This window comes from Cyprinodon tularosa, unplaced genomic scaffold, assembly GCF_016077235.1.
Source record: "Cyprinodon tularosa strain WSP-4 unplaced genomic scaffold, ASM1607723v1 ctg94, whole genome shotgun sequence".
Taxonomy (NCBI): domain Eukaryota; kingdom Metazoa; phylum Chordata; class Actinopteri; order Cyprinodontiformes; family Cyprinodontidae; genus Cyprinodon; species Cyprinodon tularosa.
Window position 1 is genome coordinate 2,102,555 of NW_024039718.1, and position 19,026 is coordinate 2,121,580.

General features: G+C 36.8%; 1 protein-coding gene across 5 annotated transcripts in view; it reads right to left on the bottom strand.

The window, feature by feature from the left end:
* ptpn13 (protein tyrosine phosphatase non-receptor type 13) overlaps positions 1-16,427 on the bottom strand; it is a 52,339-nt gene extending 35,912 nt beyond the window's left edge. For all 5 annotated transcript variants that reach the window (XM_038275072.1, XM_038275073.1, XM_038275071.1 and 2 more), the window contains exons 1-6: positions 16,086-16,427; positions 6,816-6,935; positions 3,896-4,062; positions 1,563-1,628; positions 464-649; positions 273-360 (exon numbers count right to left, since the gene is read on the bottom strand). In XM_038275072.1, the coding sequence (XP_038131000.1) occupies positions 273-360; positions 464-649; positions 1,563-1,628; positions 3,896-4,062; positions 6,816-6,930 (622 nt within the window). In that variant the 5' untranslated portion in view covers positions 6,931-6,935; positions 16,086-16,427. The remainder of the gene's footprint in view (positions 1-272; positions 361-463; positions 650-1,562; positions 1,629-3,895; positions 4,063-6,815; positions 6,936-16,085) is intronic.
* Positions 16,428-19,026: the final 2,599 nt, after the last annotated feature.

The window sequence follows — 19,026 nt, forward strand, 5'->3', positions numbered from 1 at the left end:
TAGTCATTTTAACTATTGTGGGTGGGGAAACTTGAGAAACTTTGATTAGATATATTTCCCACCCCTACTTCCATTCATTACTAGCAGTAAAGAATCTTGTTGTATAAAGTTATTTATCTACTGAAGTTTTAGATGTTCCTTTGTTCTCCCTAGGTTCGATATGAAACATTAAAGCGCATTTTAAGCACTCTTAGAGTACAGGTTCAAGAGGCCTAGCAATGAACCTTGAGGATTCCCAGTATAGAGAGTATGTTAAAAGCAGCTCATCTTACCGGATGGCAAACCTTTGCCTCTCAACCTTTCTCGAATCTCCTTACTCCGCTCTGGAAGAGATTCTCTATCCGTCAGCAGACCATCCAGCTGAGAAAAGGTGATTCAAGTTAGAAACAATGTAAGGATAAAAAAAAAAGGTAAAACTGATATACTTATATATAGATATAGATATATAAAGATAAGCATATACCTGAGAGAGACTGCCAAGTACCAACCGGACCAGTTTCCGAACGTAGGAGAAAGGAGGGTCACAGCTGGAGTTTCTGATGTGTTTGCTGCAGATGTCCAGCACCGTTCGCAGCGACATTCGACTCAACGTGACGTCGTCACACATGTTGAGCAGTAGACTGTTTAGATGTTCCCCAAGTTTCATGGGCTGCACAGGAAAACAGAGGGAGAAGAATAAGCAATATGGGAAGCAATCTTATCAAGTTATCTGAACTTGCACGCTTCATAAAAACTACCTTGTTTGAAAATAGCTTCAATCAAAATGTATTTTAGAATAAAAAGATGGAAAAAAATAAAACAATTATTTTAATCGCTTATAGTAAAACACCAAAAGAACCATTTACTCAGAAGACTGCAATAACTAGGTGAAAAACTAGAATCCTTCTGTGATTTCAGTTATGGCTTTGGGGAATCTAGATGCCACATTTTCTGCAAAACTACATTTTAATTACTTTGTGGTTTCCTTTAAAATTATGTTATATAAAACAAAGACTAAATAATTTAAATAAGAACCTTTCGTTAGAATTTCTTTAAACTAACTACATTTAAACTACATGTAAATTACAGACATTTATGACATCTAAATAATAATTAATTTCCTTTGTCAAGTCTGGTGTAATAGATAAGTATAGGGGAAAATCCCAAGATATATCTGTTATCTATTTCTCATTAAAGCTGTTTGGACTAGATTGTATTGATAAATTCAATGGCTACAAAAATAGACCACAAAAAAAGTGTGCAATGAAAGTAGATCTTCCTGTGAAGCATGTATGTTTTTTCACTTGAATGACTGTCATGAAGATGCGGGGGGAACCTGACCATCTTCATTTTCCAAATGCATTCCAGAGAACATTTCCAAGAAACACTGTTCCTCTTCTAGATAAGACTTCCTGATAGAAGTCATGCCAGATGTGACAGGATGTTAAAACAAATACACATTTTGACACAGGCCGCAAAGAAGCCTCTGGGACCATTTACATTTTAACAAAACCTTTTCTAACCGGTATGGTGTTAGTGGAATGTTTTTTTTTTCCTCTTTTTCTTTATTTAAAATATATTACCTGACTTTGGGGAATCTCATAGTCTGCTCCCCAAAACAATGTCATCCCCAGTGAGTACATGTGCATCTGTGGAAGGAAAACATTTATTTAACTAATCATTGGTCTTAAAAAAAATTATAATATTAACTGATTAGTCAGAAATTTACATAAAGAGAATGAATAATATAAACTAGGGATGCAACAATCTTTAAAAGCCCTGGAATGTCAATTCCTATTTTGTCTGATACTAATTTTTTTTAATAACTGATAATTCCAGCCATTATAAGAGCTTATAGTGAAAAACATTCAGCAGTACAAATAAATACAATAAAAAGTATTGAATAACTGCTCTTAAATATAAATCAAACTTTAGAGCATTGATGGTGGAAGATTATTCAGCCCACTGCAGTAATACATAAGATCAGTTACACTTTGAAATATTGGCCAATCACTGATCTTCCAAATATATCAGTGCACCCTTGTTATAAAGACAAAGTTTAATTCCATAAAGGTAAAGGATCACCAACCACCAAAGAGAATGGAAGTTGAATATTACTCCCCACACAAACATAGAGAAAGTCTCTCCCTAATTTCTTTTTTCCATTTTCCTGTTATTACTCTCTACTCATTGCCTTGGAGAGAAATGACTTCCCCTGAATGTTGGGCTTGGTAGAGTAAAGAATAATTCAGGGTTTGCCAAAGAATGCAACATAGCTTTCGAGGTCTTTTAGTAACAGACTGAGTGAGAGCCTAAAGACACAGCAACATTTTCAGAAAGTTCCTGAAGACTTGACAGTGAGGAATAAAATAAAGCACAGGTTGAACACAGTAAAAGAAAGCCTTGGCTCTTATAGCTGACATGTATTTACACTCAATCTTAAAACGAAGGAAACAGATATTTAACTTCTGCACTAAAATAACTCAGTTGGAGAGGCAGATACAGGCTCGGAAAACTGACTCAGCACAAAGCTGTTTGAGGTTAGTGGGTCTGAGCCAGAGACGGGTTTTCAGTCATGCAAGCCTTCAGTTATTCTACCAGAGTAGCAGATTTGAAATGAGAGGGCTGTGGGGATTCTTTCAACAGCAGAAGATGGTTTACTTCTGAGCTTTGGACAGATTCTCCCATTGTTTCAGTCTGGTACTTAAAGTCGGAACAAGTTCTATCAAATCTCATTGACTATCATTTCTATTTACACACCACTGGCAAAAAAAAAAAAAAAAAAAAAAAAAAACTGTTTCATTGATTTATTGAAAAAAAACGACTTCTGTTTTTTGTCTTTCGCATGAGAGATAGTCACCTTTACAGCACTATTCACAGATGTACTGAACTGCAAACGAAAAACCTTATTATGTAAACTTCAGCATATGAGCTAGAAATGATTACTGTGACAGGAATGAATTGATTAATGCTGTAATTCAGGAGAACTGGTATATTGTGACAAAACGGTACTAAAACCAGAAACAATAAATAAAAAATTAAAACAGCAATAGAGTAAGACCTGGTATGGCGAGTCTGAATTAATAGATTACACTTAAGGACCTTAGGACTGAACATTGGCAGAGACTGTTTTTTTTTTTTTTTTCAACTGTACAGAAATCTCTTTACTTAAAGATGGAGGGAATAAAAAACTAATTACTGATCGGAATCAGCTGATTGTCAGCTTGATTGCATCCGACTTGGTTATTGACTCGTCAGCCGCACAAAAATCCTACCCTTTATCGAGTCAGTGAACACATTAACCACAACCTTCTTTAATGTGGAAGGCACCACGTAGAAAAAGATTCAGGTTAGTCAGGAGTATAAAGTCAAGTCAAAGAGAAGCACAGAGATGTAAGAAGCAATTTAAAGTTAACCATACTTTGTAAGGAGAAGTAGCCTACTTTAAAAAGACTAAAAACAAACAGCACATAATGCTTTGGATGAATGCTTCACAGCAAATGTACTCTGTTTTAACCTATGAAGATTTTAAACCTGGTCCATCCTAAATTATGAAGGATTTTGAAATGTTGGTGATCCTTTAGAAAAACTCTTACAGATCCACTGCCTTAAGGTAACAAATAAAGACTCCTGCCATCACCAATCTGCTAAAGATTGATACGTTGAAGATGCTTAAGACAGTTTTCTTTTGTTCTTTTGTTTGATTCCTCCACTCTCACTCATGTCACATTAAAAAAAGAAAGACAACATGCTACCAGATAAAAGAAGGAAATAAATGGGAGGATGTTTACAAAGCTCTACACTATTTTATTTTCGGGAGTGCATCACAGAACTTTGGTAGCAATGCACTGAAATAAAGACACAAGGAAGAATGTTTATGTTTCTGTCACAGTATGCATGACCCATCAGTACACACCTTTTCAATGTCAGAAACCGTATTCAGAGAGATGCCTTCCATGACCTCTGGGGCTGTGAACGCTCTCAAGTCCTGCTGAGTGACATACTCATCTGTAAATGAAATGTTGCCAGAGGGCATAAGCAGGAGGGACCAGGGTGAGATGATGAAGCCCATAGCTGCAGGGTCTGGAGATGGAAATAAACAATAAAACACAAACATGAATAAAAGACAGTGATGAACTTTTGAAAACTGCCAAATGGGCACAGAGACAAATAAACGTTAAAGTACAGTCCTCTAAATCTCAAAACTAGTTATCAAATTCTGTCCAGACATTTAAAGCCCAAATGTCTCACACTTAGACATGTCTATCCACAGTGGCTGTTCCTGCAAAGAGCTCTAGTGTTTATGGATAGTCGAGCTGACTGAAGTAAACACAAACACTTGTTGCTTGCCTACTCTGCAAAAACAAAAATCTTGAAGCATGGAAGCGAAAAGGGAATGACTACACAGCATAAATCCCTTTTCCTACAAAGCCACAGGCAGTGCTATGGTTAGAGACAGCTTTAAAAATATACAAAGGAATGTTTGAGCTGTGCTGCAAAATTCTTTTCTTCGACTCATACTTCAGTTTGAGAAGAGCGGAGCATGGAAGAGAGGAGCTCAATTTGACGAGCCGGGAAAAAAAATTCTGCTTTCAATAGCTGGAATTTACAAAGTAAATACAAGTTTCCTGTTTAAACCCATCTGACCATTCAAAGATGTTTCAATCACAAGGAATCATGATTTTTCTCATAATTTAATGTTTTGTTGCTGTCTGATGGGCAACTAAACAACCGTTGATTAGAAATTCATCTGAATTGTTGCTCTTAAGTAGAGCAAATTTTCACACTTTCCTGAAAACACATATTTCTACCCCAAGAGGTCATTTATGCCTGTTTCGAAAATGGTTAAAGACCTCGGGAGACTTTGAGTAGCCTGCAAATTATTTGAAACTCACACTATCCCTACAGTGAGCATAATGATGGAAGAGTCATTCTGTGGGGATACTTTTTAAGCAAAACTAGGAATGTTTATAGTGAGATGGGTGGGAATAAATGCATGAAAATACCTTACAGAAGAAAAGGAAGACGTGAGACTGAGGCTACGGTTTGCCTTTCACATTAGAAAGAAAGAAAAATGAGGGAAAGAAGAGGACATAAACAACGAGCAGAGGAGAGAGCAAAGAGGCGTTTGTTTGGGCTGATGATAAGGCAGTCCACAAAAACGCCACAGAGGAGTAAAATGTGTTCATGCAAAATTCATAATAAATAAAGAAACAAAACCACAACTCTGAAGTAGGGCAGTGTTTTTGTTTTTGTTGGCCCATGCACATTTAGGAGGAGGTGACTTCTAAGTTAGCTAACACGCACAAACCTGCAAAAAAAACATGTCTCCTTCCATTTGATGTTGATCTAAAACCAAAAGAAGTACCATTTCTAGATCTGTGCAGCTGTTAAAGACAAACCCTGAAAGCCTCTTAGCTGTGACTGCAGTAAAAAAAACTATGTTTTGACTTGTGACATGAAATCCTTAAAGTTTGGAGGTTTAAACATCACAAAACACAAAGTTAAAAAACACATGAATGATTTTACAGGCTAATATTATTAGACGTAGGGAGTATTGGAAGGTAATTCTATTAGTAATCAGGAAAACTCCCATCAGTTTTTCAAAAACATTCATTCTTAAACTGCAATTTACGCATGGAGAGAAAAAAAAAACTACTGGTTTCGTTTACAAATACTTTAACAATCTCCTGATCTTTACACACCTTCACATCTTTCAAGATAAACAGAAACTAGGAGGGTTAAATTTAGATAAACTGTTTACATTCTATGTTGGGTTTTTTCAGCCAATATCAAAGAGAATATCTGCAAAGACTCAAAATAGCAGCTAAGATTTTTAAACTACAATTTGCTTGGATTGTAAGGGTTGAATATAGAGTATTAATAAAAAATTCTTGATGCAAACAGACTTTACACAGTTCACGGACTATAATTGCCGGGTCCAACATCTGCTATTCAAATTTTAGCCTCACTCAGCAGTCCAGTGGCCACAAGTTACACTGTACGACTACACACTGTAGAAGGATAAAATGCTGCTATAAATACAACTGGGAATGTCAGGGGGGAAAAAGCAAAAGGAAGACAAAATAAAGATGGAAAACCTTCAAGTATCCAGCTGTAATTCTTGTTTTATCTAAAAAATCCTTCACACCAAAAAAGCCTTCTGATCTTTTCATAAATGTGACCTTAGAGGATTATTCAGAAACATTTGCTGATAAGATTTTTCAGCACAGGCTCCAGTAAGCAAAACCAGAAAATGGAGTCAGGCTGGTTTTACGCACAGGGTCACGTCCAAGTTACTGCTTTTCATGGGAATCTACAATGGTCAACTCTTTAGATGACACATTGGTTGTTATCAGGTACTGGAATAAAGAGTGAAAGCAGGAACCTCCTTAAGTGTTTTTAAAGCCACATGCAGGACGCCGATTTCTGCAGACTCACATCCTCTCCAGTGTCTCTGGAGTAAAACTTCCCTCAGTACCTTTCCCTCAGACACTGCCTGAGATTTCTCAAAAAATAAAATGTCTCTGGAAGCTGAAATTTAACCATGTCTATAATTTGACGTCCTTGGTATTTTTTGGGAAAAAAATGTACTTTAAGTAAGATCTGCAGTCAAGTCTACTAACTATTATCTGTCTTTTTACGGTTAATGTTACAGCTCTTTGGAAAAAAAAAATAAAAAATTAGATCAATAAGTAGGAATAAATAAACTATTAACCCCCCTCTTTACTTTGCTGAAAAAAAAATCTATCAAATAAATAATTAGTCTCTCTGAATGATGGATTATTAACTGGATAATCAGAAAAGATAAAAAGCAAAATAAGGTGCAGCTCTACCTTTGTTGAAGAGTTCTTGGAGGCTCTCGGCGCTCTGGCTGAGCAGGGCCCATACCTCCTCCTCCTGCAGTGGGCCCCCTCGAACTTCAAGGGCCTCTGCCAGAGACACATGCATCTTCCCTGCACAGGTAGAGAAGAACCAGTTATCATCTGCGCACAATATCACAAACATTCATCCAAAAGTTTTGTTTAAAGTCATATGAAATCTAATTAACATGCTCATGTTCACCTCCAAGTTTATTGTTTGCTCTTTTAACTTGATAACAAGCGAGAAAATGCCATATTGACTTTTGTCTTGTTAGAAGAAAGAAATAAGAGTTTTGAAGGAATAAGAGCTGATCAGAGCTCCGAGTTCAGAAAATGCAAAGCAGGACCTCTGGGTCTAAATTCTGTTCATGTCAGCAACTAAACAGTCTCGAATATGTTTGAAATCGTTTTTGAAGCTGCCGTCTTTACTGCCTTAGAACCATACAGTCATAAATTTCCCAGTGTTTATTTGGTAGTAAATAGTCAGCAACACAAATAAACTTGAAATCTGCAAGAGTCAATCTAATTTAAAACATTACTAATACTAACAGAACAAAAAAGGGTATATGGATGTTGAATTCAGTAACATTTTATAGTATAGAAGATTTATTTACCAAGTTCTGCCGGAGATCAAGATCAGCTTGAGGCTGAATCAAAACTTAACGGCCCTTTAACCTAAAGCTGTTTCGCTTGTGTCATGTTTTAAAACCTGAAGCATAACATGACATTCAACTGATACACCAGGAAACTCAACATGACTTTAATTTGTATGGAAATAAAACCAATACAACCAGTTGGAACAGGATGCGTTTACTCCACAGCATCTGCTGGCTGAGTCATTCACACACGGACGTGAATGAGATAAAAACACATGCAAAGTTGCCCCTGATCTGTCACAGTTTCTGTCTGAACTCCAGCCACAGCTCTACAGTGGTTACAATAGTTTCTAATCTTCCCGATTCATCAATGGCATGTTAACAATGTAAGCAGAACAGGAAGCTCCAGTTTTTCTGTCTTTTAACAGGCTGTGCAGAAACTATTTGCACGATGCTACAGTTCCACGTCTTTAGGGACAAAAGACGATTTTGTTACAAAACATGGGTTAAATAACAATACAAACCCCAAACAGTAAACTGATGTTAATATTGACGTTGGAACTTTTTAATCAAAGTAATGTCAGATTTAAGCTTGTTTTTAGCCATTAGGTGGATCTCCTATAAAAACAGATGCACCATACAATAGCTTGGAAATATCAACTGAGGTTCAAACACTGAAATTAGCATGAATGGAAACATTTTACTTCTAAATAAATCATCTTAAGCCATGACATCCCTCTATCGAACTCACCTCCTTATCATGTTATCAGAAGACAGAAATGTGACCCTATATCAAATACACATCAGTTTATCATAATTAGTGGACCCAACATTTCGTGTCAATAGGTGTCAAAACTCTAAGTGGCAGTTGGGAAAAAACTATTCATGAACTGAAGAGTTTCGTAAGTTTCTGATTATCTATCTCTGATGTATTTAGTCATTTCTTATTTTTTCTGTTGAAATAAATAAATCACTAAATCTACCAAAGGCTCTAAGGCACAGACGGTTTATTTCAAAGTTCCATATTTATACGATTCCCTGTAAAACTCCAACAAAGTGAATAAAGTAAGTTTATGTTACAGTACTTGAAAAAAATGTCATAAAAAATAAAGAGAACACAGACCAATCGGTGAAGGACAACAAAAAGCCTATTGCTGCACTTCTGCTAATTTCACTGTTATTTCACAGTGCCTTACTTGATCTGATTTTAAAACATAAAGTTAACAAACTCATCATCAAAATGATATTGAAATTGGTATTTACTGACTAAAACACAAGAGCACTAGATTTCCCAAATGAAACAAAAGGGGGACAGTATGAATTTTCTTAACTAGAGCCTTTAAAAAAATTAAATTCACTTTTTTCAAATGGGGGTTTCCAGTAAAACGCTGAACTACCTGCCTGGTTCTGCCCTGTACAATATAAGGTTGTCCTCAAACTCAAGCCAAAGGAAGATTTGGATCCAATGTGATTTACACTTGTAAACCTTGTTAGCAGTGTAGCTAAAAATCAGAACACAAATTGCTGAAGGCCTGTCTTGTTTGCTGACCTTTTATTCTGTAAGGCCAGTCAGAACAATGATGCCATATTTATTTGAGTTTTCCTCTGATAAATAAAATGCATATCAGAAAAAAATTATATTAAAAAAGATCCTGTTGAGACTTCATAGGTCCACGCCTCATGCTGTCAGGGTTACACCTCAGTTACCCTGAGGCTGGAAGGTTAGACTTTCCCAATTCACAGATGACCACTTCCAGCCTTAATTGTTTTTGAGGTCTTCAAAGGATCCAGCCTATGTTGGAAGGTTCTTCACTGGAATGTTTTATTAACGTAGGGGAGGGGGGTCATGAAGTAATCACTTTCACCTACATGCATATTATAAGTACTTAAATATTAGCAAGACAGAATGTGATTAAAAATGCTACAAATGGGCGTGCTTTGATGGCGCAAACGGCCCGTGTACGGAGGGTTTGTTCCTCGATCTGGGCATGCAACATGGCTCTTCCCCTCTCCCATACCCCTGTTCCTGTGAGCCTACTGTCCAGAAAAACAATGCGCTAGTGCCGTAAAAAACAAAAAAAACCCTACAAATACATTTAAAACTCAAGGTAAACTTTACAAGGCACTTTTTAAGTGTTTCAGAAGGTGATTAAAAGCTGAAACTAAAAAAACGAAAGTTTGTTAAGCAATTAAGCCTAAAGGAAGTTAACAGAGGCACACGGTGGATGAGGTTAACTCAGGGGGTTTCATCGGAAGCATTGCACATGTGTGGCTCATGTTCGGTGGGCAAAAAGAGTAGAAACGGCCTTTTCTCTCTAACTGCAGAAACGGGCTCCAGTGTTTTGGAGCAGGGAGGGGCTAACTCACTTACTACTCGCTGAAGACACTAAACTCAGCTATTGGTGCATCTGTTGTTAACAACGTCTCCAAGAACACAGGAAATTGTCTAGATTTTGTTGCTAGCCTAAGGGCATCCAAAGTGCAGCCCAGGGTCTGTTGGTGGTCCCTGGGCTGAGCTTTGGACACCCTTAAGACTGGTTTATACCCAGAAACCAGGTCGTCTGTGTGTGTGTCGCAGTGAACGCAAATGTGCCCCCCCCCCCTTCTGCAGTGCACCTCCCCAAAATAGTAGGTGACCGCAGACAGTGCCGCAGATAGCGTTGCAGGGAAGACAGAAAGGATGTTTTGTTTTTATGACCGCTTTCATGGAAAACAACTTGTGAAGTTGGACTAAATAGAAGAGCAAAGGTGCGCAAGAACACTGGGACCCTTTTTCCACCTGGATCCCCACTCTTTTTCGCCCTCATGTCCCTCCGTTGTCATACAAACTTGCCTCTTGCGTTTTTCCACTTCCTCACTTACTCGACCGTATCTAGACCCACAGCGAGTTCATGATTGTCCCTCTTGCATTGTGGCGAGGAATAACATAGGACAGACCACGCTTCAATATTGGGCATAAATCAAAAATATCTGCAACAAGCTCACTGCGACACAGTGCTGCAGGAGTATAACCTGCCTGTCAGGTCTTTTATTCGCCCTTAGGTCTGAATCATCGTGGGCCTCAATAAGGATTCCATAGATGGCATACCTTTAGTTTGTGGAGTCAAGTGGCTGATGCAGACATACATGTAAACGGATACATTATGGAGCAATTTTCACTCTGCAAGGCCAGAAATCAAAACAAAACAAATAAAGAAGGAAAACACAAAAGATTTGGATCAAACTATCCCCTCTATAACTTGAAAAGCTTTCACTTATACCCCTTTCCCACTGCCCCAAAAAAAAAAAAAAAAAAAAAAAAAAAAAAAAACAGCTTAAACCCGGGAACAATCGGCTTTTAATGGCAGCGGAAATAGCTCACTAACGCGTGTCTACCCAGGTCAAACAACTTGGCTAGCGACCCGTGTTAAAATCAGCTCGGCTCTGATCGATATATTTTGGGAACAAAAGAGGTGGGTGGACTCGCTAAAGAAAGTTGAGCGCAATATATGGACAACAACACACTGCACCAGTTGCATCTTATCTAACAAGCTGAAGCCACTCTGTTTACATTTAATAAACATGGCATTGCACTGGTAAGAGATATTCGGAGGGACAAAAGAGCGAAACAATTAAGCATTGACTATGTCCTGGCTTCCTTACATGTTTCTCTCGATTGTTTACTTTCCTGATGAGTGTTGCAGTGGTGACATCATCAAGGCTATCCCAGCGTGATGGCATCACCAGATATGCAGCTGCGGGGACAGAGGCCATGCAGCTTGCCAGCGAGGGGTTAGAGCCAGCATTTTTTGCCAATGGGAAGGAAAATACAAATGCCGATTGTTAGCGGGTCGACCCGTGTTTGAAAAACACACGTTAATACGGTATTTTAAGTGGGAAACAGGCTATAGAGAGGGGATGAAGCCCTTCTGTTATCTGAATATAATTTCTCCATAAACTGTTGCAGTTAACTGGGCCACCAGACTCATTAGTTCCATTTTTTGGCTGAAAGCAATATGTGAAACAATGTCCTTTCTATGAATTGGAGTTTTCTGAAGGGAGTTAATGAGTAAGCCCTTCCCCAGCTTAAATGTTTATGCAGGAATGCAGGTTAACCATTCTACTCAAAGGGAGGCGTGAAGTTAGAGCATATAGTGGGATACCAACCATCTTGTTCATTAGCCATGAGAAAGAGGAGAGCGGGTGCTGTGAGGGCTGATTGTTTTGTGACCCTTGTTATTTCAACAGAGACCTACAGTGGAATGTTTTTTATCTGTGCTGAGAGCGCTGTACGGGCCAACTACCCTCTCATTGGGCCGTGGTTCTGCTCATTACCGAGGGTGTTCAGCAATCTGAAGGCAGAAAGGCCTCACCATTTTAGAGCCTGCTATTTGGATCTTTGTTCCCAGGTATCCAAGAACAACACCAACCAAGCAATAGGCTGCTGTTGTTGGTGAGAGAATTTCAAAGAAATAATCCTGGAAACCTGATTTTTACTTTGCACTTGTGAAGATTTTCCCCTCCACCCACCTTCCTGTGTGTGACACCATTACAACTCCTTGGATGGATTTGAAAACAGTTCCCTAGAAAAATGAATAAGAAAACGCCCACTTCTAGGCACTACGTATAAAAATGATTCACTTTGTTCTTTAAGGATGATCCATTTCTAAAACACAGAACAAAAGCTGCTTCTTTAAAACAGAGAAAAGCAACTCATCTATAGGAAAGATATATTCTAGTTTTGGGAAGCAAAAATCATAACAAATGCTATGAGAAGGAATTTGATAATATCCTCCAAAAATCAGAACTGTGGTCTAAGCTGGCAAGGACATCTGGAAATGGAGAACAGAGGCAGTGATGGGTGCCAACAGAGAGGTTTAAAAAGAATGCTGGCTTTTCTTGCCAGGAAAATTCAGTAACAAAAGTATTTTTGTAAATTTAGATGAATTATAAATTATAAATTATAAAAGCGATGAGCACACATTGATAAGGTTATCTCTATTAGCCCACATGGCTGGACATGTAAGGGGGAGAATCAGTGAACTCCTGAAAGGCAAACACAGGGAAATATATCAACCCTGCAGATTGATAACACTAAAGCAAATCCTCATCTAGAACATCAGTTTAGGAATCAAGTATACTGATATGTTGTGCATATGCATTTAAATATTGTGTGTTGTGTAATTTTGCAGTGCTATGGGTCTGCGCACAGATTTGTAGGATGATACCTGATGAGAACCTATATCACATACTAAAATGTGTTGAAACAACGCTGTTAAGGAGTTAACTAAACAGTGAGGTATCATGCAGGCTGCGATGGACTGGTTATCTGTCCAGGTTGTACCCCGCTCTTTATCCATAGACTGTTAGAGACAGGCACCAGCGCTCTGTTACCCTGGCAGAAAAGCAGTTGACAGGTAGGTGATTGGGTGCCCAGTCCAAACTAGGGTATCTTTACATAAACATCTTAGAAGAAATGCACGTCTATATAACTGTACAAAGCACCAAAAAAGTAGTAAATTCTAGGTCCTCTGGTAATACTGTGACACGGCCACAGAGTAACGTTAAAACCCGGCTCAACATTGGAACCACATTTTGAATAATTATCTTTTCTTCTAAAACCCTGGATCCATCTGGATGCACGGCCTCAACAACAAAAACTCTTTGTTTTTTTTAATCTAACCTCTTCTCCATGTTGATAAGACCAAAGGCTCCATCTCTACATGTCATAAAACAAGTGATTTATTTTTATTCCAGTTAAAAATAACATTCAGTTGGGGGAGGAAAACAAAGTATTTTAATTTTATTTATTATTTATTGATTATTATTATCATTTTTTTCCTACTTGCTTTGATTCTGTTTTATCTTCCTGTATTTTAATCATGTAAAGCACTTTGCAATGTCTTTGTACTGAATTGTGCTATACAAATAAATTTGCCTTGCCTTGCCTTAAAGGGATAGTTCAGCTAGGGCCTACTAACCTGACAACAGCCAGATGCATGTCTCCCTCCGCCCAGCTAGGAGCTAGGCGGAGGGAGACATGCATCTGGCTGTTGTTGAGCTCGCTGTCTGAATGACGGCGCGCACTGATACGAACAGAGAGAAAATAGGACCAAGTGATAACGACGTGTGACTTTTTCCACTACAACGTTTTTGGGATGCAAAAATATCACTCTTTTGAACACATAATGTTTTGGGAAGAGAAACGTTTTATTTCGCTGGGTCTAGCAAACCTGCCGGACTACTTTTGGCTTGACCAAAACTGGACGAGAACTCTGCTCACAGGACGCTGCCAGGGGTAAGTCAGTGTGATTGCATGACACTGGTGATGGGGATGCCATACAGATTCATGTCAAAAATACCGAACTATCCCTTTAAGTGAAGATAATTAGGCTAACTGTAATCAGCATCGTTACTGCAAGATTTGAAATCATCAGTATTCCTTTTTTTCCCCAAAACTGGCAGCTTTGCTTTGTAGTAAAGTATTTGTATGAGTTGTAGAGAAAATCAAACAAACATTATCTTTATTTTAATATTCTTTTGAACACAAAACTGCTATTTTTAAATCCGATTATATAGAAAACTAGAAGTAAAAAACTTTCAGTGGTCTACTTCAAATGGAAATCCAATGCTTATTTTCCTAGTTAAAAAAAAAAAAACAGGCAGTGCTGACCATAATATCAGAATGGTCAATGTTGTAACAAATTGTTCCTCTTTATACCCCCACAGAGGCCATCATCCATCTGACATGTAGCCTTGCATTTGCATTGAAATGCTGTTAAACAATATTAAACAAGTGTATGAATGTTGATATTATATATATATATATATATATATATATATATATATATATATATATAAGTTTAACAGCGAAACCTGTAAACCTATGAAAGAATTAATCCAGCTGATGGAGCCATGCAGAGACAGACAAGATGCAATGAATTATTGTCTTGGTCCCTCAAATATAATTTCAACCATAACTCCCCGAGTATGCAATTGTTAAAGTAAGAGTTAAAGAGTTAAGAGAGAATTAAATAAACTTTGTCAATTTAAAAAGCAAATTGTTTTGTTATCTGGTGTTGTATCAAAAGGCAAAACATCTAAAGTTATGACATGTGGGCGCTTTAGCATAGTGTCCGCCATGGTAAAGTGTAGAAGATGCTGGTGCTCTAACAGGACATTTTTCTATTTTTTTATTTTTTTATTTTGTAGTAGCACCAGTTAAGCTTTTTTCCGTTTAGATCAACAAACAATAAAAACTACCTATTTCTAGTTCTCTTTTGAGTTACAAGTTATTACACAGTTTCTCCTTGCTGTGTATGCTGCTTACTTTTGTCTAAAACTAACAAAAAAACTAATGCACATACTCTTGGGTGATATGATTGTAAACCACAATGGTGGAGAGTTTTAGGATTTTATTTATGTTAGTAACCCAAAAATAAATAAAACTAATCAAAAAAAAAAAGAATTAGATCTTGTTTTGTTTATCACAGATCTAAGCTGAATGGAGTCAAGGATCATTGACCTCCACATAATATAAGCTGTGCATTATTGTAAGATAAATTACAAACTATAAATGCAGTTGCCTAGCTGGGTTTTATGTGAAAGAAACAGTAGCAGGATATAAGTGACAGCACTGGCTCATCTACATAAAAAAAGCAAAAAAAAAAGTGGTTGGTTCACATTCTTTGTGTTTTACATACCATCTACAGCATTAGCAGATGTACTTTTCCAGATTACTCAGAACACAGGCCAATACAGGGTCAACTCTGGCACTTCCTAGTAAAAATATTCCTCCACAAATAAATAAAAAACACTTTTATCCACCTATCCACAGTTCTTGTTTTCCACTAAAGTCTGTCTTGAAATGCCATGACTATTTCCTTGCTTCATTTCTCATTTTGGTCTGGACCTCATCCGCCCCATTTCTGTTAATCACAGGGTTGCTATGAGAACTGTGACATGGAGAGCATTTCTTTTTCTTTTTTTTTCTTCTTCTTGAAAACAAAACTAAAACACAGTCTGCCTTCTTCACTACACAAGAGCAGCTTTCCACATTTCTCCCCATAAAGATGCTCAGATCACCTTTACAATGACAGCACAGGATGGGAATGTTCTTTAGCTTAGCTTCCCCCTGACCTTTTACTCTGAGTTAACTTTAGTATATTTCAATGTTAATGAAGGGGGAGGGGGTTAAAGATGCCTTCTCACATACCAACCCATAAAACCTTCAGTCAATACTGATTATATGGCTCTAAAGGCTTTGTTAACAAGGGGAAATGTGTGCTAAAACATTAAACATGTGGTCTATTTTGTCAACATTAGCCAAACTGCTCAAGTGATAGATGTTGGAAACTGTTAGACAGCAAAGTATCTGCTATTTTTGTAGTGGGGGGTTCTCTACCACCCAATTAAAATGCTGCATCTTTATAGATGTGGTCCAAATGTGAACATAAGCTTAACAAACTTGTAAAATCAAAAAATCCAACGGTTTGTAGCTAGGCATCTGTTAACTACGCACCGAAAACAATCAAGTCTGCTCAAAATTACTTAATCCCTGAGGTTTTAAAGATGGGTTAAAGTTAGCCAAACACAAACACACACACACATAATAAAATAATAATAATAAACACAAACGAAAAATGTAATATGTTCAAAAGTAGCTTACCCAGGAAGGAGAATCAGACAGTTAACTGAGAAACAAATTGGAGTACTCCGGCGAAGCTAAGAATCCACACACCAACGGCTCCAGACGCCATCCCATCCACAAAGCAACATCTTGGATTGTAGTTAACTACACGGACAAGCAGACAGGCAACAGGTTTGCGCTCGCGCGGCTCATTCCGTTTTAGCTTTCCTTTTGACTGAACCGCTTTTCAAATTTAAAAACATGGACATTAAAAGATAGTTTTAAAGTTTGGGAGTCCCGTTTATTCGCTTCGGCTCAGTTAAGTGCTCTCCTCCCGCGAAACAAAGTTACCATTTCTGTGGAGCAGCGGAATAAGCCCTCCCCTCTGCCATCTAGCGTGGACTGACTGGGAGTAACCAGACACCTAAGCGCGGCCGCTGATTGGCTCCTTCCTGAGGACTGTCATTTCAACCGCTGCCATGGCAACACACAACCAGCAGGGAAAGGTTGAGCAGAGTTTGGTTTATTAAATTGACTGAGCAGTTCAAATCTACGGAAGAGGAGTAGGGCCACTAAAAAAAATTAATAAATAAGTAACTGATTTTTAAATTCTATTTCAGTTTAAGTCAGAATTCTTAGATTAAAGTCACTATTCTGAGATTAAAGTCAGAATTCTGAGGAAAAAAAGTCAAAATTCTGAGAAAAAAGTCAGAATTCTTAGATTAAAGTCAGTATTCTGAGATTAAAGTCACAATACTGAGAAAGATGCCAGAATCTTAGATTACAGTCAGTATTCTGAGATGAAAGTCAGAATTCTGAGAAAAAAGTAATTATTCTCAGATTAAAGTCAGAATACAGAGAAAAAAAGTCAGTTTTCTAAGATTAAAGTCAGAATTATGAGAAAAAAGTCAGAATTATGAGATTAAAGTCAGAATTCTGAGAAAAAAGTCAGAATTCTTAGATTAAAGTCACAATTCTGAGATTAAAGTCAGAATTCTGGCCTTTTTTCCATATTAAACTGAAATAAAATTTAAAAATCAGTTGATTTTTTTTTCAGTGGCCCTAATCCTCTTCCATACAAATCCGTGTGCCTTTCATCTCAAAAACCAAACAAGACAATGTATGAAATGTTAAATAAAACAGACTGATAACTTTTTCCCAGCCAGATGCTAATTTTTTAACTTTTGTTGTTTTTAATTATTTTTCAATGTTTTGTGATATAAGTTGTAATGGTAACCATGAAGTTGTTACCAGTATGGTATCAATGCATATAAGGTACAGGATAAGGTCCCAAAATCCTAGGGTTGCCAAGCAGATTTTATGTTGGGGCAACCTTCCACATGCAACCACACCTTGATCAATTGCATACACAATTGAAGGATTTAATTACAAAGTTTGTAAACAACTGAACCACTTGTTAAACTCAGTTTTACTTGTAATTAATCTTTTTAATTATTTTAATCACATTATTTATTTAATAAATGTTAATCATTACATTATTAATTTAGGATTTTTTATTTGTTTTTTTTTTTTCTTCTCTGACAAATTCACTTGGTCTGAAAGTCTGGTTTAATACACAGCATTTCAGACCATACTCATGAGCGTTGTCCAGTTTAATAGCTTACGTACACAGGCACACATACATTTTTATTGATTTATTTTTTGTTTTGAAGTTTCAGAAAAGATAAAGTTTGACTTCAGAACATGCACAATATCAGAAAAGATTATACCAAAACAACAAATAATTTGATTGTTGTGTCAGTTTGTTTTTTCTTTTGCAAATGTTTAACCTAATGTAAATAAGACAACATGCACCCTCCACACCTATAGCTGCGCACATCAGGACAGCTGACAGAACAACTATTTATTCCAGCTGCTACCTGATCAGATAGTACAACTAAATGTATATACATTTAATCATAAGAAAGGTTATCATACTGCAAGAATCTAATACCAGCTGGTGCCAAACATGGTATTTATAATACCTATCACAGCAAATTATTTTCTCTATATTTTTATTACAATTTAGATTTAAAATAGAAAAAGAAAACAACACACATTGTTTGCCTACTTCTCCAATTCATCGCTTTTTTTTTTTTTAGCTTAATCTAAGATTGTGTTTTTCCCCTTATGTATTCCAAATAATGTTCTGATCATTTATTCCAAGAGGAAGCAAGCAAACAAAGAAAAGTACATTTATTCACATAAGCAACAGTGTAACATTTAATCAGAAAAAAATAAATAAAAATTGTGCTACTCTTTTAAGGGTGGATGAGGAAAATCTAAATATCCATATCCAATCAAAATATGGCTTTATTAATCTAATAAAGAACGTATTAGTGTGCAAAAATGCATAATCATTACCATCTTTTGTCATTCCAAATTTTTTTTTTTTTTTTAAACTTCTTTGAAAGTCAGCAAAAATCAAGATTTCGCTGGATTTCCCACAACATCCCAAATAAGGAATCATGTACACATTCAGGAAGCAATACTCAGCTGAGAACTTCCTTCCCGCATGGAACTTCAAAGCGCTGCGTGTTCAAGGTCCCTTTTCCGCCATCTAGTGGCTGTTATTCGTTATTACACGGTCTTTACATCACGTTGGCTTCATCTGACACAAGCTGCAGCAGGAATGATAAGGCTTGATTATTTGACTATCAGAGATTTCCTTTTATTCCAAGGTGCAGAATTCAAACATTAGTATAAAGACTTATATATATTTGTTCTAATGCATATAATATCTCATAAAAAAAAAAAAAAAGATCTTTGGGCTAATTGCATATGCTAAATTTATTTATGCAATTAATGTACATTTAATTCAAGACTTTTCAGTCTATTTCTGTTTACTTTGTTTTAGAAGAATTAGCAGTAATATTTGGAAAAGATTAAATACAAAATATTTCATATCAATGATCCTCCTAATCTAATTCTATTCTTTAAATGATCTGCACTTAATTATTTCTTTTCTTGCTCTTTGATG